The following is a 22,014-nucleotide window of genomic DNA, read 5'->3' as shown; positions in this document are numbered from 1 at the left end:
AAAATAAAATGCACAAATTAACCACAAAACTGGCCAAAAGCTTGAACAGATAGTTCGCAAAATAACTGGTAAGAAGCTTATTAAAAAATTCTCAACTCACTCATAATCATGGAATTGTAAATTGAAAAAATAACACATCCTTTCATTTATTCTAGTAGTAAAAATAAAACACTTTAGTAAGTCAATCCATTTGTGAGGATGGGTATCTCTTACTGGAGGAGAAATCAGCTCTTTCAAAACTAAAAGCACATAAACACAAAAAGATACACTTGCACAAATGCGCAAGGGTATAGTAACAATTAAAAACTACCTAATGTTCAGCAATCTGGGGCTGGTTAAATAAGTTATGCTATGTCATCATTTAAAAAGAAAAATACAGATTTATGAGGAATGATAGCCAAAAATATGCAACAATCAAAGGAAGTAATAAGAAAACTTATATTTGATGATCAATTCTGTGTACCTCTTAAAAGCATAAGTGTGTGTGTGAAAATCTATTATGTGGATGGTACACACACACGCACATGCACAAACATAATACACCAAATATATGTAATGTTGGTAACCATCACTCATATTTATACTTCTAAAGATTGGGATTGGGTAAGAATTTGTGGAAATGGGGAAGGTAACCTCACCTTTCACTCCTTTTTTTACCAAAAGCATGTATTAATTTTGACTAATAATAAACTCCGAATATCTATTCAATATGCTCAACCATATCATCCCCACACGACGGAGAGCACACCTCTGGGTAGTGTGGCTAAGTACAGGACATGTTCGTCATTTTCGTCTCCTTTGCCTGGATGTTCTGGGTTTTCTATAATAAACACACAAGGTCTGCTACACGAAATAAAACGTTTTGCAAGTACATAAACATTAGAGAGCTTTGTGAGCTGAAGAAGCCCTGTTTGGGCGGAGCGCGCTCCCATGATATCTTTGTGCGTTTAGGCCGTCGTGTCTCTGGGAAGAGCTGGTCTTCTGTGCGAGGATGTGTGTATCCAGCAATTCCTGTATGTGACGAGCCTACGCTGCAGGGGAAGCCTCTGAGACTGCAGTCCTTGGGATTTTATTTTAGCCCAAATGGCTCAAACTTGGGGGAAAGTTTCTGCTAGGTAGAGGGAAATGGGTCCCCATCTGCCCAGGATTTTACTCTTGAAAAGAAATGCCGACTGGAGGGCAGCTGGGCAAGGCCAGCACCGAGGGGCAGCACCCCAGGAGGGGCCTCTCTAAGGGGCTGAGCTTCCTCTGCGTCCCGACAAAGCCACCTGTACTCCACAGCATCAACGCCTCTTCCCCTATGCTGCGACTCGCTTTCGTTCCTGCAACCCTCAGTCAAGCCTGGCGCATCTGCACAAATCCCTGTGACCCTCTCATTAGGGCACATCTCCCAAGCGTTTATTCCATGCATATAAATGACCTAAAGAACTTGCCAATACACAGACTCCTGTCCCTCGTACAGAACCCAGATCCAGCAGCCGATGGCGGTGCCCAGGTACCAGCCGAGCAGCCCCCCGGAGCCGTGGAGGGTTGGTAAGCTGGGGTCTCGGACCCGCCTGGGGTCTCGGGACAGCACAGAGCCCAGGCAGCCAGAGCCCGGGGTTATAAGGAAGCAGGAGGCCTACGCCAGTCTCAAACTTTTCAGCACTTTTTACTGTTCTGCAAGTAAAGGACAGGGCTCTAAAGCTCCGTCTGGAAATGAAGCACGAGCACTGTGGGGTGGAGGGTTTTAAGAAGAGGAAGGGGTCAGGAGCACGCAATGCCCTACACGTGGGCTTTAGCATGAAGCCCTAAAGAAGCTGTTAGGGGGGTTTCGAGGGTTTTTTGTTTTGTTTTGTTTTGTTTTTGTTGCTTTGCATGGGCAGGCACCGGGAATGGAACCCGGGTCTCTGGAATGGCAGGCGAGAACTCTGCCATGAGCCACTGTGGCCTGCTCTCTGCATACACATTTTTAATTACACTTTTATTCAAAATGGACACAGTCACGTTTCACGATGATGGGAAAGAACGGAAGGGGAGGGGGGGGTCAAGAAGAGAGGGGCTGATGGACGGAGAGCTCTCTGAGGAAGCTCGGGGCTGGAAACAGACGGGGGATTAATGAGCTCTGGGAAGGAAGGCAGACACCCTCAGACACTCCCTCCTTGGAACGGCAGGGGGCAAGGGAGGATGGGCGCAGCTGCAGGGTGCGGCCCCTTCTGGTAATTTCTATCTTGCTGAGACCTTTTTGTAATTTCCTTTGGAGCCAAACATAGAACCGGTTTCTGTAAATGTCCATAAATACTTGCAACGAACATATGTTCCTTCGAAAATGCAATGCTCAATACATTCTTATTAATGTAATATTATTCATTATATTGTACAGATTTTACTCATAATTTCTATTTCTTGCCTATTGAGTTAATTGTATTAAATATCTCAGGAGTTTTTCTTCTTTAATTTCTTCTTATATACTTATAAGTATATGGATATAAAGTTTTGTAAGTATATTGGTAGTTTTTTCCTATATGTACTTTGAGATGTTTGGTTCATACATTCTTAGGAATGTTTGTGATTATCAATGTATGTAAAATAATCACCGTTGTTAATTTTTTCCTGAAATTCTACTATTTCTGCTACAAATATCACTACCAATGTTTTCCTTTTCTTGCGTGTTACAATGGGTCATTTTTCAATCCCAGCCATGCGGCCTCCTGGTACATCCCCGGCTCAGGCTGGAGTCACACTCAGCGGTGGAGGCCATGGCGAGAAGAGGAATCAGGTGTGAATACAGCAATGCCAGGAGGTCGTTCCCACACACAGACCTCTTAAAACCTCCACTCAGAAGTCTGCCTGTGGGCGGCCAGCAGTCGGCACCTGAGGCTACTTTAAAATGCTCCCCTTTCCGATGGTGAAGATCCAGGTGGCGGGCAGGGGGCAGGTGGGGTAAGGTCCCCTGTCTGCCCACGCTCCTGGCGTGGTGGCCCTGGGCCCAGATGTGGTGCCGGGGTGGGAACTGTTCCTGCCTAACACTTTCATTGCCCAGAACTATTCCAAAAGGTTTTCATTTAAATTTCGAATAGGACTCACATTGCCATTTCCCACGGTCCTTCTCTTCACTTAAAAAAAAAGTCATTTGTATTATTTTTGCTCCACAAAACTGAAAGAGTCAATATGGGATACTGAGATCAAAACTCTGGAGCAGGACCACCGTTAAAAATTGCTGTGTGTCCTCAGGCAAGTTGCTTACCCTATCTGTGCCTTCATTCCATCTGTCAAATGAGGATAATAGAAATACCTGCTTCATGGGGCTATTGTGAAGGTTCAAGGAAAACCTGCCACACATTTGGGGCTATATAACTCTACGTTATTATTAAAACCATGTTGAGAACTTACTATGTCCCACGTGTCATGCTAAGTAACTTGAGATAAATTATCTCATTCATTCTAATAAAAACCTATTTCTATATTTAAGGAAACCAAAGTTTAAGTGACTTGTTCAACATCCTGGAGCTCCTAAGCAATAGAGCTGGGGTCTGAACCAAAAACCACTCTCTCAGCTCTTCTGCAGTGAGCCTGAGTTATAGCTGCAGAGGCCCAAACTCAACCACCACAAGAGCTTTCATTACTTACTTTTATTTTATAGGCTTCCCTCGTCAGATTCTGCAACCGCCGCACTGACCTGAGAGCCCATGAAGTTTGCTTCCACTGACCTCCCTCCCACACAGAAATGCTCAAGCCCAGCTGTTGTCCTATTTTTTTCTATGCCTTGTTTCCTGTCCCAGATCACGGCTTTTCTAAGTAGCACGACGCACAGGAAGCGACTGTCCACCCAGAACCCATCAGCAGACGACAGCCTCAGTCCTGAAGGACCACAGACCACGTCAGATCAGCTATTTTCACTAGAAAGCCCATCTAGAACCACAGCAGACTAAATGTGCACATTCCAAGGGATATGAGGAGAGGACGTTTCAGTTACTCTCGTTTTGGCAATCTCATCCCACTTCTCTATTCCTGTTTTGTATTTTATGGTCTTTTGGGTTCTTTCACTAAATAAATCCTCCCGACAAGTATTTCTCCTGTTGCTTGTCCTGATCTAAGTTTATTTCTTCCTTCTGCTCTCTAGGTTCGAGCTCTCTTCACCCCAATCCCATAGAATAAAGGATTTTTTCTTAAATAAGGAAGAAAAGTATCTGAATAAATGTTAATGTTAATAATAATAAAGTCCTATAGGAAAACTGCAAATAATACATATTTTTCCATTAAAATGAGATAATGGAATGAAACATACCCTAAACGGACAAGAGGGGCTACTAGCAGTCCCAGACACCACAGCCATTTGGCTTCATTTAGACTAAAGAGACACCTGTGTGGCATGGTGCAGAGGGAGCTGGCAACTTTCCACAAGGAAAATTCAAATTCAGCCATCGTGGGCGGGTGCAGAGGGGATCCCGGAAGGGGAGTGTGGGGGACAGTTCCAGTGTGGTGCGAGGACTGCGCAGCTCTACGAGTGCCTTTCCCAAGCACAGGTAGGATAAACGAAAAGGGCCGACTAGCAAACGTAGGAAATAACTGACTTTTTAAATTTTAAAATAGAGAAGGAACATAGCAGGAATTGGACTTGGGAGAGCAACTACCTGCCTGCAGTGAAAGCTGGTCCCACACCTAGCTGCTGGCCTGGGCAGTGACCTCCCCCATCCTGGGGGGTTGTGACCTTCCCCTGTCCTGCCGGGGGCTTGGCCGTGCCATCGCGGAAGTCTATGATGGCTGAAGTCTGCAAATTAGTGTCATCAGCCTTTAGCCCCCGTGTGCATCCAGAAACATCTGCTCCCGACTAGAGGTTTGTTTATTGACTGGCTCAACTCCAGGGGGCCTGCAATGGGCAGGGCCACGGGCAGGGCAGTGGGCAGGGCACCTGCTCGCGTGTGCCCCGTGCCCAGCTGCACAGCCAGCTCCTGGACGCCGTGCGGCAGAGGGCGGCCACAGCATCTAATCACACGTGTCTGCTCGGGGGTCCCAGCAGCAGGGTGACTGGTTCTCTGCCCTTTGTAGCGCATTTAAGAAAAGGAGAGTCTGGGGATACTGAAATGGTCATTTGCCCTGTGACTGTTGCAGATGCCAGAGGCTGGAGGAGAGGTTAAGCAAGGACACAGGTCACAGTCTCCTGGGAAGCATGGACGTGCACCACTGCCCAAATGCACCCCAGAAACTCTAGAGTAGAGCCCAAGAACCAAAACGTTGACCGGGTTCCCCAGGTGACGCTGGGCTGCGGGCTGCAGGGGGACCCTGTGCCCAGCAGGAGCAGCAGGGGGTGGGGCAGTCCTGGCGGCCCCCACCCCTCGGGGACAGCCGGGAGGGCAGGCCAGGCGCACTGTGAGCGGGAACCGCACTCCATCTCAGAGGCTCATTTCCGCAGCTGTCAGATGGGGGAGTTAGAGCAGTACCTGGCTTTGGGGTCACGAGGGAACCCACGAAAAACACCCAGCACAGGGCCCAGGGCCTGCAAGGCTGCTGTCACCTGGGCGGAGCTTGCTCCCGTGCTCGGGGACAAGCCCGGGGAGGTGACACGGGGTCCGGGGAGGTGACGCGGGGGCCAGGGAGGTAACGCGGGGTGTGGGGGCCGGCGGGGGGCAGCGAGCTGGTGCTGAGGTCGCCGTCCCCACCACGTGGCCCTCCTGTGCAGGTCGCTCTCGGGCTGCCATATGAGGACAGGAGATCCATGGGCTGCTCCCCGGGTTGCCCCCATGGCCCGCGACCCGATTTTGGCCTTATCGGGAGTAGGAGAGGGTTAGTTCATGATGCGGCACGTGGAGGGACGCGCTGCTGGCCTGGGCCAACCTTAGGCTCCGTGCGGCCCTGAGGTGGTTCCCACAGGGCCCGGAGGGACAGGGGGCCTGTCCATGCTGCACGCGCGTGTGCCCTTATGTGGAAAAGCCCAAAAGGAGGGACAACCTGGAAACACAATGCAGCCCCTAACTGCCAAGTTAAGACTCTCCAAGTTGAAATGCTTGCTGCTTTGCTGCTGTTTTCAGCCTTTTCCCCTGTTTGTTGCTCGTTAAGGCTCAAGGGGCCCCAGGTCCTTTCTCCAAGCCGTGGACACTGTTTTTGGCGCAGTCTCACGGCCCCCGCTCGGCAGGAAATGTGTGGGCTGTTTCTGGATTTGTTTCTGATTCTCCTCAGCAAAGGTTTTGGCTCCAGGCTCTCCCACCTCGAACGTGCCTCCCTGCACGATGGAAACAATGTCCTGGGAGCAGCCCTGTGCGCTCTCCGCAGAGCACAGCTGTGCCGACAACCGTCGCTGCCACGTCCGGAGTCAGTGTGCGTCCCGGGTCAGACAGGAGAGATTCCTCGGCGAGGTGTGGACGGAGCAGCTCGCAGCCCCACAGGCCTGGGGATGCTCCCTCACGGGAAGACGTGGCTCCATCTCTCAGGTTTCTTTTGCACAAAGCATGATTACACGGAAGTGCTTCCATATGGCCTGCGGAAGAGCCAGCCAAAAGTAGCTTTCAGCTGGCGGGCTTCGGCGCAGTTGCAGACACGAAGAGGCCATCAGGAGAATCAACGGGACCCGCCCTGTTCGGGGAGGCGGGAGTTCTTGCTCCCGTCAGCCTTAGCCACGTCCTCCTTCCAGAGCCCGGCGCACAGCCTGTCATGCCAGCCGCTGTGCTGAAGGGTCTATCTGTGGGCGCCAGCGCCCCTCACTTTGTGGAAATGGCTAAAAAATATTAGATCTCTTAGGGGCCTAATGGACCCAGAATTCCTTAAGCAGCATCAGGGGTCCCAGACCCAAATGACGGCCTGTAGGCCTATTTGGATGCGTGCATTTTCCTGGAGAGAAAACATAACTTTCAGCAGATTGTTAAAAGGATCCATAATTCCCAACTGAAGGATAGTGAGACAGAGGGAGAGAAGATGCTGCTTTACCAAAGAGGGGACCACGGGGCACAGGCAGGCGGGACTTCAGCCACACGCCCCCAACCCCTTTGCCCCCCAGGCCTGCTCCTCACACCCCCCCAGTCTCTGGCTTCTGCAGACAGTGTGCTCAGCCTCTCCCCTGCTCCAATGAGAATCCCCTCTACTTTGAATCTTTCTTGGACCCCAACACAGCAATGCCTTTTCCGATGCAATTTCCAAACGTTTAATGCCAGGCACTTACTTCCCCAACGCCCTGAGCAGCTGTTACTTTCCCGCCTTCATCCTCTCAGCCCACCTGAGCTCACTCTCTCAGGCGGCCTGTTTCTCAACTGCTTCCTCTAGCCTTGGGCTCTCATGCACTCTTCTTCGCGCCCCCAAGGCCTTCCTCCACGCCTGCCAGGAGCTCACTCAGAACAGTCTCCAGAATGGCCAGCTGTCAACGTAAAAGTCTGCTTACAAATACCCACCTCCACGCCTAGCACAGTCAGAAGGGCGCCAGCGAGAACTTCTCCTAACAACAGAGCTGGCGCGGCACAGCTCTCTCCAGGTCCCGCAGGCTGTGTGGGCTGCTCCCCACGCAGGGACTCCACCAACCCTGCCACAGCTCTACAAAGCAGGCACTGTCGCCGCTCCCAGTTTAGAACGAGGAAACCAAAGCACATGGGGACTGAAGCGGCCTGTCCTGACCGTGCCGAGCAGCAGCAGGCCCGGCTCGACCAGGCTGCCGGGCCCCAGAGCCCAGCCCGGCTCCTCCACCAGTTCCCTGAGGTGTCTCATCATCGAGTAAGGGCGATGCTTCTTAACAGCTCTGCGTGTTACTTTCCTGCTGTGAAATGGGCAGGACAGTATCAAAACCAAACAATGCAAGGCTGCTGTGGGCTTAGATGACATCAGAACCCTGCGCAACCCAACGCACCACGCCAGTATCAGTTACGGGGGGGAGGGCTGGGAAGCTGGGTGCTTGCCGTCCAGCCTTTTGAGAAGTTAGGGTCACCCAGGCCATAGTCGTGGCCAGTGAGGCAAAATTCCCTGGGGGAGGGGGGGGGTTCTTCCCTTCCTGCATGAAAAGCATGGTATTTAAAATGCCTTATAGCTCAGCTTTTAATCACATTCAAATATATATTTAGATTGTATTTATGACAGAATAAACAGTTTTTAAAAATTTCCTTGGAACTGCTTTCTGTGAACAGCGAACCCTAAGCTGAACCACGGACTATAGTGAAAGGTGCGATCCTGAACCCTGCTTCCGGCAGTTGCAGCAAAGCCACCGCGCGACGCAGGCACTGGTAGTCGGGGGAGCCGTACTCGGTGCAGGATTGCTCCGTAAACCTACCCCTCCGACAAGTGCCTTCTGCGCCATCTTCTCCTCTAGTGCCTGGGATGTGGATGGGGCGTGTGAAGTTCAAGGTTCACTCAACCGCAGAGGTGAAAGACACCGTCTGAGGATGAGAGAGAGAGAGAGGAGCCTGTGTCCTAAATGCACGGAAAAACAGCTTCCCCAGTGTTCCGCTGCCTGCTCCAGACTTCTTTCTAAAGACATAACACCGCAAGTCAGGCTCCTGGTGGCTCACGGCGGCTCCTGGTGGACCGGCTCCTGGTGGCTCACGGCGGCTCCTGGTGGACCGGCTCCTGGTGGCTCACGGCGGCTCCTGGTGGACTGGCTCCTGGTGGCTCACGGCGGCTCCTGGTGGCCCGGCTCCTGGTGGCTCACGGCGGCTCCTGGTGGCCCGGCTCCTGGTGGCTCACGGTGGCTCCTGGTGGACCGGCTCCTGGTGGCTCACGGCGGCTCCTGGTGGACCGGCTCCTCGTGGCTCACGGTGGCTCCTGGTGGACCGGCTCCTGGTGGCTCACGGCGGCTCCTGGTGGACCGGCTCCTGGTGGCTCACGGCGGCTCCTGGTGGACCGGCTCCTCGTGGCTCACGGTGGCTCCTGGTGGACCGGCTCCTGGTGGCTCACGGCGGCTCCTGGTGGACCGGCTCCTGGTGGCTCACGGCGGCTCCTGGTGGACCGGCTCCTGGTGGCTCACGGCGGCTCCTGGTGGACCGGCTCCTCGTGGCTCACGGCGGCTCCTGGTGGACCGGCTCCTGGTGGCTCACGGTGGCTCCTGGTGGACCGGCTCCTCGCCACACTGCTCACCACCACCGCCTTCAGGAGCTCCACAGGCGGACCGCATGGAGTCGGTTTCCAGTCCCTCCAGACCTTGCACCTGCTCCTCTACCCTTCTACTGCCTTCGATGCGCTCCTTCTCCTTTCGTGGACGGCAAAACTCTCCTCAGGTCTCTCGGAGCACTTGCCCTCAGTGCTGACGCCAACTCCTGATGAACAGAGCCAGACCCAGGGGCCAGAACTCACTCAGCTCCTCGCCATGTTTGCCAGCTGCACCTGCCTCGCCACCCAGCTCCTGCCAGGGCCGGGTGTGCCGCCTTTTCCTGTCCTGGGCAAATCCTTCCCTCTCTCCACTCTCACCTTCTCCACATCCATCAACCCGCTGCAATCAGGCTTGGTTATCGCCTGAAATTCATTGAAACGACTCTTGTAAGGGTCACAAATGATCCTCAAATTGCCAAAGAGAAATGACTGGACCCTTATCTCAGTTGACCTCACAACAGCATACACCATGGCTGACCGTTACATCTCTCCTGCTAAGTTCTGCTTTCACCTACCTCCTCTTTCCATCCCTTCGCAGTTGTCTTTCCATGGACCTCTTTGGCTCACTGCCTTGCTTTCAGGTGTTCCTCACAAAACAGCTCGCTTCCCGCTGACATGGCCTACACACTCTCCTTGGATGGACACACCTACATTTGTCACCCACAAGGGAGTTCTGTTGCCAGTGACGATGCTTCTGCATGCTTCACACCAACCCTCTAACCACAAACAGAATGCATCAACATCTGTTTGAAGGCAGGAGAAGCTACCAAGACACTGAATACTTGCAGGGCCAAAATTCTACAGAGAAGGAAAATCCAGGGAGAGGAGCACTCACCTTTGACTGCGTCTGCTTTCCATAAATCCCCTATCGGGATGAGCAGCAAACATCCACCCAGCTACTCCAACTGGAAAATCTGCATCGTCCCATCTTCTTCTTTCATCTTATAGCCTTAATGGAAAGAGTTACCAAACCCTGTGATTCTTCCTTCTAAGTAACTCTCCAATCTGATCCTTTCTTCACGTCTCCTTCCACACTTCCCTGGAGCAGGGCCTCATCCCTTCAAACCCCCTAGAGTATAAGAGTGGCTTCCTGTGTGGGCCCAGCTTCCAGGCGTGCCTCACTGGTATGCAGCCCTCACATGCTACCAGAAATATTTTATAAAACACCAATCTAATTAAGTCACTCCGCTGCCTGAATTGCTTTACTGACTCCACTTAACCTAAAAGCAAAATACAAACATGAAAGCTGTCGTGTTGACTCATGAAGGCCACTTGTCCTTATCTTCCACTACATCCAACATTCATCCAGAACTCAGCAGCCTATCGGCAGTTCCCCCAAAGGGGGTCACCTCTGGACGTCATGTTCTGTCCACCTGGACACCCCCCACCCTCCACCCCTCCTGCAATGTCCTCCCCATTTGAGAGCATAAGACCCTATTTCATAAGATACATCAAAATAAATTCAAACGACGAAAGATTTTATAGTATGAAAACAAAACCATAAAAGTAATGACAGAAAATACAGGTGAACAATTTTTCCCTTTAAATCGGGGGTCAGCAAACTACAACCTGAGGGCCGAATTCAGCCTGCAGTCTCTTGTTTGAAAACCAAGTTTTCCTGGAACGCAGCGCTGCCCATTCATTTGCATGTTGTCTGGGCTGCTGAGTGGTCAGGCTGGAGGGGCTCACAGAGCCTAAAGGATTTCGCCTTGGAAGAGGACGCTACTGATTCCTGCATTATAGGATTTTATCCTAACATATTATGGAAATAAAAAGGTCAACGTTCCCAAATACATAAAATTAACAAACTATTACTTCTAAAAGCACAAAGAAAATTGAAAGTCAAATGAACTAGGAGCGACATGTCAAATACACACAACGGAAAAAAGTTAATACTCTTGGTGTGTTAAAGGCTCACAATCAGCGAGGAAAAGATCAGCAGCTAAACAGGAAACTGGACAAACAACTTCAATCTTTAATTTAAAACTGAAGCACTGTAAGCGGCTAATACACCTCCCGCGGTATTTTCTACCCTGTAAAAACAATCAAAAGAATGCAAATTAAAGGAATTAATTATACCTAACAAATTGGCAGACTATTCTAAAAATAGCAACCCCTGCTCACACAGGCGGCAGGACGTGTTTGGAGGAAGGGTGGTGCTCCGAGAACCTGGGGCTCCTCCCGGGGGCGGGGTGAGGGCAGGGCATCCCCGAGGGGAGCGCGCGGCCGGACCTACTGTTTTCGGGAGCGGCGGGCACCTTGGCCTGTCCCCGCACCAGCCGGCAGGTGTCCCCGGCGCCCGCGCACACGCCGCAGCTGTCCTCCGTCGCCTCGCTCCCCAGCTGTCGGTCACAGCCCACGGCCTGCGAAGAAGCGGGGGTCAGCGGTGGGCGGGCATGGCCCACCCCGGAGGGTCCCCGTGCCGCAGGGGGGCCTGTATCCCGAGGGTTCCTGCATCCCGGGGGGTTCCTGCATCCCCAGGGGGTCCCTGTGCCCCTGGAGGTCCTGCATCCAGGGGGCCCCTGTTTCCCGGAGGGCCCTGCACCCCGGGGGGTTCCTGCATCCCGGGGGGTTCCTGCATCCCGGGGGGTTCCTGCATCCCGGGGGGTTCCTGCATCCCCAGGGGGTCCCCGCACCCCTGGAGGTCCTGCATCCAGGGGGCCCCTGTTTCCCGGAGGGTCCTGCACCCCCGGGGGTTCCTGCATCCTGGGGGGTCCCTGCACCTCGGGGGGTTCCTGCGTCCCGACCCACCAGCAGCTCAGGAGCTGGCATTCGGCAGAATGTAACTCTCTAAATTTGAATGGAAAATCACTGTTTATGATTCTCACACCATGACCAGTAATTAAAAGAGAAGAGAAACAGTTCTGAACTGAAACTGAGCTGAAATTGTCCCCTACAGCCCCAGTCTTATTTTTTAACTTACATTTTTATTTGGATGTTTTAAAGCACGTGAAGTAAAGGGAGACAGCCAGATGCAACTGCGGTGCCCCCTCAGCCCAGCCTCCCAGTCCCAACCTTGCATCTCCTCCCCACAAACCACCGTGCCCGCACCGGGGGCCCCCACCTGGCCCTGAGTCTGCTTTCCTCGCCCCTGTATTTCTGCCTCTGTCTCTATGTCGGTGGACTCTGCAGCTGCAGGTCCAGTTCTCTCTGTACTATACGGGACTTGGATACACGTGTCGGCTCTATTCTATGCGGTGCGAGCATGTGCTCCCCAAGACGTCACACTCGCTAAGGGGTTGTGCTCAGTCAATTTCGGGGCCTGCCGGAGAGAAAGGGGAACAGGGAGGCCAGGCAGGGAGGCCGCCCAGGGGTCCCCAAGGCCCACCATAGCCCAGCTCAATCAAAGCGGGTCGATTTTTATCATGTCCCCTGTTTTTAATTTTATGTTGACTTCTGGAAAGAGCACCTGTGCTTCGGACTGCTAAATCAGACTCTACCCCCTCAGCGTCAAAGAAGAAACAAAAGTGGAGACACTGATGCCGCATCTGTCGTCTTCTAAGACTAGACAGACTATTGAGAAACGTTTGATGGAAGCTGCAGGGAGAGGTAGGGAAATTCCAAGGAATTGGGAAATTTAGCTTGTGATTGAAGATATTTTCAAATTCACAAAATGTCATCCAAAACGCAAGGGTTCAGATTTGCTGTCTTTCCAAAGGGTGAAAGCTACAGGTTTAAGCATAATTTAGTTGAATATGAGAAAGTTTGAAAAGTAAGAGCTACCTAATGATAAGTATTCAATCACAGGCTGGGAGACTTTGACAGGAAAACTGCAGAGGGAATTCTGTTCTTGGGCTGAATCCAGTGACTCCTGAAGTCCCTTCACCCTAAAGTTAAATGGTTTTACAAAGACAGTAATATGCAGTAGCTGATCGCCCTGGAGAGCTCATCCCAAGCTTGAGGCTGTGCTCGGCACACACTGCACAGGTCATCTCTGTCAGTCTCCACGGCAATCTCATGATGTAGGCGATGCATTTACTCCTTTTGAACCTGAGCATGACTGAGCTCAAATGGCAGGTCACACTGCCAGAGATGGCGTCTGTGACCAGATTCCAGCCAGGCCGTCCGACAGAGAATGTGCCACTGTGCCACCCTGCTGGGTGCCCACGCAAGCAGATGCACCGAGACCAGGTGCATCGGCAGCAACGCTCCCATCTACAAGCGTGCATGGAATGACCTAAAGGGATGGGTCCTGGAAACACGTTGGCACGGTCGGGATTCAATCAGTGAGCCACGTGTGTTCATGCAGCTTTCTCCAAGGGGAGCACGGCACACGCTCTGTCCCACACCCGAGTCCCGGGGTACCCCGAGGGCCTCTGTCTGGTCACGTCAGGAAGGGTGTGGGTTTAGGAGCTGGGATGGGCTTGTTTGCAAAGCATTTAAGGCCTTGTTAGATCTTGGGCAATCGAAAACCTCCCTGAGCACTTACATTTGCTTCACAGTTTTTTGAAAAGTTATAATTCATCCAAATCTTACAGCCAAAAAAAGCAAGCAAAAACATCATAGAAAAATAATATCTGGAAAGAATGTCTGGTTGTCTTTTGACTCATCCGTTATAAGTCAGAACTGCCCTTGAATATAGGGATAATTGAATTTTGCCTTTCAGATCCCATCACAATCAATGATAAATAACTTTTTAAAAATTACCTGAAGTGTTTCCAACTTCTGTGAGACCTCCTGAGGACAGGAGTTCTAATTATAATGGCTTAAAAACTACTTGTCAATAAACAAATCAGTAAGATTTATTTTAAAATCTATTAATGCCTATTATCTATAATTCCAAGTAGTACAGAATATAAATTAATTATAAGACCAGTTCTTATTCTATGGTGTAGCTGATGAAGCAAACTACACAAAATACGGGATAACATCATCATTTAAAATATATGAGCAATGCTTTTTGGGATGAATACTCATGTATAATCATCATTTCAGCTAGGAATTATGTCACAGTATCTGCATATGACTTCCTAGTCACTTAAAAGAAGATGGATAGTATTTAAATAAGTGGCATTATTCAAAATTAAGCAAAAACTGAATTTTCCAGATAAGTCAAATTTTATTCCTTCATATACAAAACAATTTTTAAATCAAATTCTGTTTGACATGAGGGACACCTGAATCAATAGGCGAAGCCCTTGATCTTGAGGCTTGCTCTTGTGAAACTTATGTAGGTAGCGGAGAAGCTTAGACTCTCTATAGATACGCCTAAGAGTTACTTCTGGAGGACCTCTTTTGTTGCTCAGATGCGGCCTTTTTCTCTCTAAGCCCAACTCTGCAAATGAAATCATTGCCCTCCCCACTATGTGGGGCATGACATCCAGGGGGGAAGTCTCCTTGGTGGCGTGAGAGATGACTCCCAGGGATGAATCCAGCCCTGGTATCATGGGGTCAACAATTCCATCCTGACCAAAAGGGGGAAAGAAGTGGATCAAAGAAGTTATCAGTGGCAGAGAGAGTTCAAATAGCGTCGAGAGGCTACTCTGGAGGTTGCTCTTACACAAGCTTCAGGTAGACCTTGCTACCTATCATAACCTGCCAACCTCAACCAGGACCATTCCAGCCAATCCTAAAGAACATCTAGGGCAATATATGAGATTCCACAAGGGCTGCATTCACTAGGGTGACTTTCCAGAAACCTACAACTTCCAGATGGGTCCCTGGACCAGATAAGTCCAGAAACCTAGAGGGTTTCAGCTTCTCCAGAATATCAGATAGTTCCATCTCCCTACCCCTTATTACTGCCAGCCCCTTCCAACATGAAAAAGTTAGAATGGGCATAGCCAAATACCCCTAAAGAGTGGGAGAAAAATCAAAGATGATGGTGGAGTTATATAGAGAAGGTCAGGTTTAATAAATGAATGTGATTGTTAAATCATTACATTGATATTTCTTTTAGTCTCCATTATCTTAGAGCAGCTAGAAGGGAAAACTTAAAATTGTGGAAGTGTAGCCATACCAAACTCTGAAATCTGGCCTAAACTAATTGTTGTGCTTTTAAATTTATCATTTTTTTGTATGTATGTTATTTTTCACACAAAAAAGAAAAGATGAAGTCGATTGTTTGAAAACTGGATTCTAACCTGGAAATGTCTCTGACACGTCTGCCTCAGAACCAGGCTGAGGAGCTGCGGGCGTCCCTGGGAATGAGCATAAGCCTTTATGCTCGAACCTTTACTTCGAACAGAGGTGCCCATCAACTGCCCTTGGTCAGTGAAGTAAGCGCCCAGGTGGCCCGTGTCACTTCTGCAAGAAGCTGTCAGCTCACCTACGACTCGCCTGTGTCCCTCCGTTCGTCCACAGTGGTCACGCGGCCTCGGGCGCCCTGGCCAGCGCCGACCTTCTGTCGTGAGCCGCTGTGCACTGGGGGCTGTTGCTGCAGGGACCCCCCCACCCCAGGAGTGCATTCAACCACCAAAGGGTAAAGCAGGGTCATGAATAGAAAGATGCTTTTTAAAACTGGACATTTCACATTAAAATCCAGATTTCGGACTTTTGTTGATAAATAAGAACGCTGTCCTGTTTGTCCACTTCACAGGGGACATGGACTCTCCAGGTCCATGAGCCCTTCCCGCTGGCCACGGCAGCGTCCCTTCCTGGCCAGCATGTAGACATTGCGTTCTGACCCTCTGGAGCGCCCGACTCTCCCGCGGCACCCACATTCCTTTGTCAGAAACCGTGTCTTCTCTTTAGTTACGAATTTAAACTACTTGGTGCGGCAAGACACCAAGTACCACCAGTAAGGCATAGCACAAGTGTTAAGAAACTGGGCTCTGGAATTAGGCTGCCTGAGTTAGAATTCCAGCTGGATCGTTTTCTAGCTCCACAACCGGACAGTTTACTAAAGCCTCTGAGGGTCGGCCTCCCTGTGAACGAAATGGGGATAAAGGCTGGGCGTGCTCCGGGGGCACAATGAGCTCATCCAGCCAGGCGAGCGACTCTGCCTGGCACCTAGCAAGCACGCAGTCTTAGCTACCACCAGTGTGGTTAGTAACTGTAAACGGTTTCTTTACACAGCCGTCAGGGGATTCAATAAGTGCGAGTGATAAATCAGAGCTGCTCTGTGGACCTGTTGTAGATAAAAATCAGACCTGCAAAGCAGCAGCAGTCACTTTCCCTCAGTGAGGATAACTGCCTCATGCTCTCTGCTCTGCTCAGCTAATAGGAAGCTGTTCCCAAGAGCACTGTGACATGTTCGTTTAATTGTGTGAACTGTAAACACACTTGCAAAAATTATCTCTGGTCTGTGCCAAGTAAACACCAGGGCTCAGTTCTCGGACTCGGAGGCAAGCAGAGAGAGTCACACAGTTCACTTTCTCTCACCGCGCAGGAAAGGGAGTTTATGAGAACAGTGGCCTCTTGAAGGGAAGATTCAACTGAGAAGCATCTGAGTCACTCCTGAGGGCACTCATACAATTCTTTTTACTTGAATAGCTTGGCCAAAAACAAAACAAAAAAACGCTCGGTTTTCAGTACCCAGGTGTGTCTCACCTGTAACTGCTCAAAGTCCAGAGTTTATCCACCAGCATCACAGGGGCGACGAAGCATTCCTTTAAAATGGACTAATCGGGCTTGAAAACCCCCATCCTCCTGCAGCCCTTCAGGCCCTGGGAACCCGCAGCGCAGCTGTAACTCACAGATGAGGAGAGGGCGGGGTGGCCAGTGAGTGCCAGGACAGGACACTGCCTCTGGAGAGGTCACCTGGAGCCACCAGCGATCCTAAGATTGCCGTGAAGACTGACAGAAATGTCTACGCTTGCTCCCCTCATGACGGGGCAGCACTCTGTCCTCGGCAATCCTCTCTTCTCCCAGGGCTCCACAGAAGCACGGATCACGCGATGAGCCCCATAGCTTTGCTTCTATCCCAGAATGCTCTCCTAAGCTCTAAATTTATGTATCGACTTGGGTATCCACAGTACATCAGGCTCATCATCTTCTCCCCACATCCTTGGATCCCACCAGTATTTTCTGGCTTGGGGATTTCCCCATCTATTTGGAAATCAAGTCAGAAACTCAGGGACCATCCCCTCTCACTCCTGACATCCAATCAAACACAGAGTCCTTGAAAACCTGCTTCTCTAATCTGTAGAATTTACCCTCATTTCCTCATTCATCTACCCTACCTTGATGTAAGTTCATGCCACTCCTTACTTGAACTTCCACGGCTTGCCCAGCCTCTGTCCTCTCAAAATAACTGGCCAGTGACTGAGCCTTTCAAGGACATGTCCTACTGAGCAACACCTTATAAACGCCAGAATAGTGCCTCGTAACTTTCAGAATGAATGAATGATTAGTTTCCACTTATGCCTCTCGCATCAACTCTTTTTACTGTCCCGTAGGTATTTTTCACTTCAGCTCTGCAGAATGAGTGACAGACCCTCAAACACACCTCCCTGGGACAGCCTCCTAAGCCTCCCCCAGCACTCCCTCTGCTTGTGATGCCTTTCTCTGACTTTGTTTAGATACTTCCTACTCAATTTTCAGAATCTCAACACTGAGACAGCACTCATCCAGAGGCTCCCCTTGACCCCAGACTAAGTTGATCTTAATGAAAATTACATGTTTTTAATTATAAAAGCAAAGCATTGTCCTTGCCAAAATTTGGAAAACAAAGAAACATAATCTCACTGGCAAGTAATAGCTTCTGTAATCATTCAGTGGAGGGACCCAAAAGGGAGGTGCTAGATATAAAGGGAAACTGTGGAGAAGATATGAAATAAAAGAGGAAGTAATAAGCATTGAGGTTTGGGAGGATTTGCTAACAGCAACATCAGATTGTACGGTGCAAGTACAGCAGGGAGACTGGGGGAGAGACTGGGGGAGAGGCCAGCTCAGCAGCTAAAGGAGTCGGCTCACCTAGTCTTGGGGGACAAGCTGGCTGTGAGAAGGGGAGGGGGGAGGACAGTGGGAGAGGCACGACAGGTACCTGGGTGTAGAGGACACGTAAGTGAACTGACTCAGTGGCTGCGATGTGATTTCAGGAAGGTGACATTGGAACAAAGATGACTAGGAATGCAATTAGAAGAACAAACGGATGTGGGAAAGATAACAGTTATTTGTGGGGGGGGGGGGCGGGCAGGCTGAATTGGAGAAATCTGTAGGATTTCCAAGAAGGGCCATGGAGCTTGAGCTAGAGCATTTAGGACGGGGATTGAGAAAGAGATAAGAGACCACGTGCTCTGCGTAGCTTCTGCGGTCACAAGCGGACAGAGTTCACCGGCTTCTGAGGACCCTGCGGGGACAGGCACTGTGGAGGGCTGCGGGATAGCTGTGGCCACACGCGATTCCTGCCCTCGGAGAACTTACAGCCTGGTGTGGACGAGTCAGATAAATAACCACACAAAGAAACATATGATTATAATGCGTTATAAGTCAACACAAGGATGTTATAATAGAATGGCGGGAGCCAACCGAGGTGACGCAATCACAGGAGGCCTCTGAAGGAAGGGACACAAGCTGACAATGGGAAGGTGGGTAAACACAGCCAGAAGCTTAAGCAGAGGCGGCAGGGACACATGCTCATGAGCTGGTGCTGTGGTGCAAAGAGAAGGCAAAAGGGCACAGGAGAGCCTGGGAAAGAGGCAAGGATTCTGCATTGCAGGCCCAGTGCAATGCAGGGTCTGAGGAAGGGGTGCCATGCTCTGATTAGTATTTGAAGACTAGCAGTTGGGCTGCGGCGCTAAGGGCTTCAGGGGACGATGGAAGGAGCTGGGAGCACAAAGCCGCAGGCCCCTGGTGCCGCGTGGCGAGGACCAATGAACGGGAGCATGGCGGGGAGAGAAGTCAGCGAGTAGAAAGAAATGGTGCCTTCAAAATAAATTTTGGAGGTAACATGGACAGAAGTTGGCAATGGATGACATGTGTGGGTTCAGAGAGAAGAATCAAGGCTGACTCCAAAGTCTGTGGAGAAGAATGGAGACCATTTCCCGGAGCAGCGACCAGGGTGGGAGAAGCTGGGTTGGGAGGCCAGACCAAGGCTCGGCGTGGAGTGTGTCCTTTCCAAATGCCTGGTGTTGTCTGGCCCTGGGCAGAGGAAAGGCTGTTCACAGAGGCTGTTGCTGCCGTTTTTGTTATGGATGTAAGAAAAGTGCAGGTGGAATAACTAGAACACTTATTTAAAGAAAAAATTCCCCTCTCAAGAATGGAAGTGCAGTCTTGTGCTCTTTCAGCAACCGCCATGAAAACCCGACTCACCCTCCCGGGAGCTGTGGGTTTGTCTCAGGCCCACCCCACGCTCTGCAGGGGCTACCCCATCCATCTGCGGGACGTACTCAGGTGAACTTCCCAGGAAGCCGGCCGGTTCTTTCCCAAAGACCTAACACTGAGTTCATTTCAGCGAGAAGCTCTGAGAGCCCACGGTCTTACCCTCCCGAGTGACGGCTCTGAGGCCCGGGGGCCACACCTGCAGGGCCGGGCACCTGTGCAAATGCAAATTCTTGATGCCCCCCCTCCCCGCCCCCCGCTGATTCAGAAGCTTGGGGGCAGGACCCAGGCCTTCACCAGCCCGTGCAGGTGCCTAGGATGCTCTTTCTAAAGCGAACAAGCCGCGGGCTCAAGGACTGGGGTTGGCACTGTCGTCTCTCCACTGAAGCTGCGCTCCCTTGGACCGGGCGCCGGGCCTCAGGCCGCAGACGCCCGCTAACCGGGCTTTACAGCAACGCCGCCCAAGACCAGCTGTCCTGAGTGGGCCGCGGCCGGCGCAGGTGCGGCTTACCTGGCAGACGCCGCTGATGCACATGTCCAGAGAGTCGGTGCGGCAGCGCGTCCCGTCCAGCACCTTGGGCGCCAGCTCGGCCACCAGGCTCCGGCCGCGCGCGCGGCACCGGAGCGCACAGGGCGCCGCAGGGTCGTTGTGCCGCGGGAGCCACTCGTAGTAGCGGCCCTGGTAGGGGACGTCGTTGTAGGCCGAGCACTGCTGCGCCCTGAAGTCCTCGGCGTCCGCCGCGCAGTCCTGGGGGGGCAGGGGGGACGGTCACCCGAGGCGGCCACACGCCGCCGCGGCCGCCCTCTCACGCGCCCTGCGTTCCGCTGCAGGGAAACTGGACGCTTCTCATCGTCCCCGGGACCCGCGGTCTCCCTAGGGGCACTCGGTGTCCCTCGCCCGCAGCCATTTCCACACGAGGCTCACGGGCCCTGCTGCAAACGGCCCCAGCTGCTGCTTCCTGCCGGGCCTCTCGCTCGCCTGCCCCCCACCCTCTGTCGGCTGCTGTCTGATTCCCCTGGCCCCCCTTGCTGTCCGTCCCCCCATCACTCCTCATTGGGCCCTCACTTGGCTGCAAGAACGTGAAGCAGGTAATCCAGCGGGTTCAAATCTTGCCTAAAACAAAGGCGAATGAGTTCCGAGTGAAGCTCCAGGGAGCTCCCATAATAGCAAAAAAAGTGTTTGGACAAGCCTCGATGCCTCACGCCTCTTCTTACTCAGTCACTGATTCCTCCCACCAGATATTTCCAAAGCATTCAAGTTGATGGATAACAAAAATGTTGCTTTACTGCCCAAATTCTACCCTTGGTATATGCACCTCCTAATTAGAGAAATGGATACAGAAAAGGGAATGTATTATTTTATATATTTTCTTATTGCAAAAGTAATGGTTTTCCTTATAAAAACTTTAGGAAATAATTTCTATTCAAAAAAAGAATAAATAACAAAGATTTTGGACCAAAATGTTTATACAAATCCTTGATTATTTCCCAAGGAAAAGTTTCTGGAAATAAAATTTCTGAGTCAAAGGGTATATGTACTTTATGGACTTTTCAAAATATTTCCAAATTGGCATCCAGAAAACTTTTACTATGATCATCAGCTTACATGATTACCTCTTTAAAGTCTGGATATTATAATTTTCTAAATTTTGGGCAAAGCATAAGTGTTAAACAGAATGACACTGTTTTAATGTGCATTTCCTTTTTTATTTAGCTTTAATATCTTCTTATACTGGCTTTTTTGTATTAATTCTTTTAAATTTCTTGGTTTGTATCCTTTATTCATTTATCTATTAGAATGTTGTCCTTTATTATTTTTACAAATAAAATAGTTAAACTCCATAGCAAAGTTACCAACTCTTTGTATTTGTATTGGAGTCATTTTCTCCTCTTAATTTGAGTTTTGGTCGTTTCTGAAGTCAAGAAGCTTTAAATTTTTAAATAGCCAATTCTTTTAATATTTCCCTTTAAGGTTTCTTTTTTCATTACTGAGCTTAAAAAGGCTTGCTCTTAGAACAGATAAATTAAGAGTATTTTTGTAGCTCCTTTGCAGTTCAGCAATAATGTTGAACATTATTACATTTGGAATTCATTTTGATATATGGTGTGAGACACAAATATAACGTTATTTTTCCAAAAATAGCTACTAATAAATTATTCAGCCAGGAATTCAAAATATAATTTCTTCCATTCTTCCTCTTTTTACTACTGGACTTTTGTGTTTTATTGCATTATGCTTTTGGCCTTTATAAGCTACCTCAAATCCTGTTTTGGAAGAAGGAGGGAATAAACATATATAACAAATAAGTAAACTTTCCTTAGGAATTAGTTGTAATGCTTTGCTGCAAATCATTCCAAATCCTATACTGCGCCCCCATTTTTGTTTTCTTAGCAAGACAAGACCTAAACCCAGACATGCTCAAGGAGGGAACACATGGAGGAAGCCTGGGGCTGTTCTTCCTGTTGGGTTGGAGGCCTGCGGCTCACTTGTGGCCACTGGGAAGGTCAGAGGGAACGGGAGATAATGTCACGTGCCTCCTCTTCACCCAGCCATGGCCACTTTTCTCCAGGTCCAACTCGAAACCCAAAACAAGAGCAAAGAAGAGAGAAGGTGCAAACAGCTTCCTCTGCATTAGCACTCCTAGGGACCAAACAGGCAGGCTCACTTTGTCTGCCCCAAAGTCTATAAACCAAAGATGTTTTACAAAATTAGCAAGACCTAAATTCACAGAAGCCAGCCGGGAAGCCAGCCGAGGAGGCCGGCAGAGCCTG

General features: G+C 50.3%; 1 protein-coding gene across 2 annotated transcripts in view; it reads right to left on the bottom strand.

The window, feature by feature from the left end:
* Nucleotides 1–22,014, bottom strand: part of ADAMTSL3 (ADAMTS like 3) — a 355,553-nt gene that overhangs the window by 180,371 nt on the left and 153,168 nt on the right. For both annotated transcript variants that reach the window (XM_077124346.1, XM_077124347.1), the window contains exons 6-7: nt 19,754–19,990; nt 11,276–11,402 (exon numbers count right to left, since the gene is read on the bottom strand). In XM_077124346.1, coding sequence (XP_076980461.1) covers nt 11,276–11,402; nt 19,754–19,990 — 364 coding nt within the window. The remainder of the gene's footprint in view (nt 1–11,275; nt 11,403–19,753; nt 19,991–22,014) is intronic.

The sequence above is a fragment of the Tamandua tetradactyla genome, chromosome 12 (assembly GCF_023851605.1).
Source record: "Tamandua tetradactyla isolate mTamTet1 chromosome 12, mTamTet1.pri, whole genome shotgun sequence".
Taxonomy (NCBI): Eukaryota; Metazoa; Chordata; class Mammalia; order Pilosa; family Myrmecophagidae; genus Tamandua; species Tamandua tetradactyla.
This window is presented reverse-complemented; position numbering and strand designations above follow the sequence as displayed.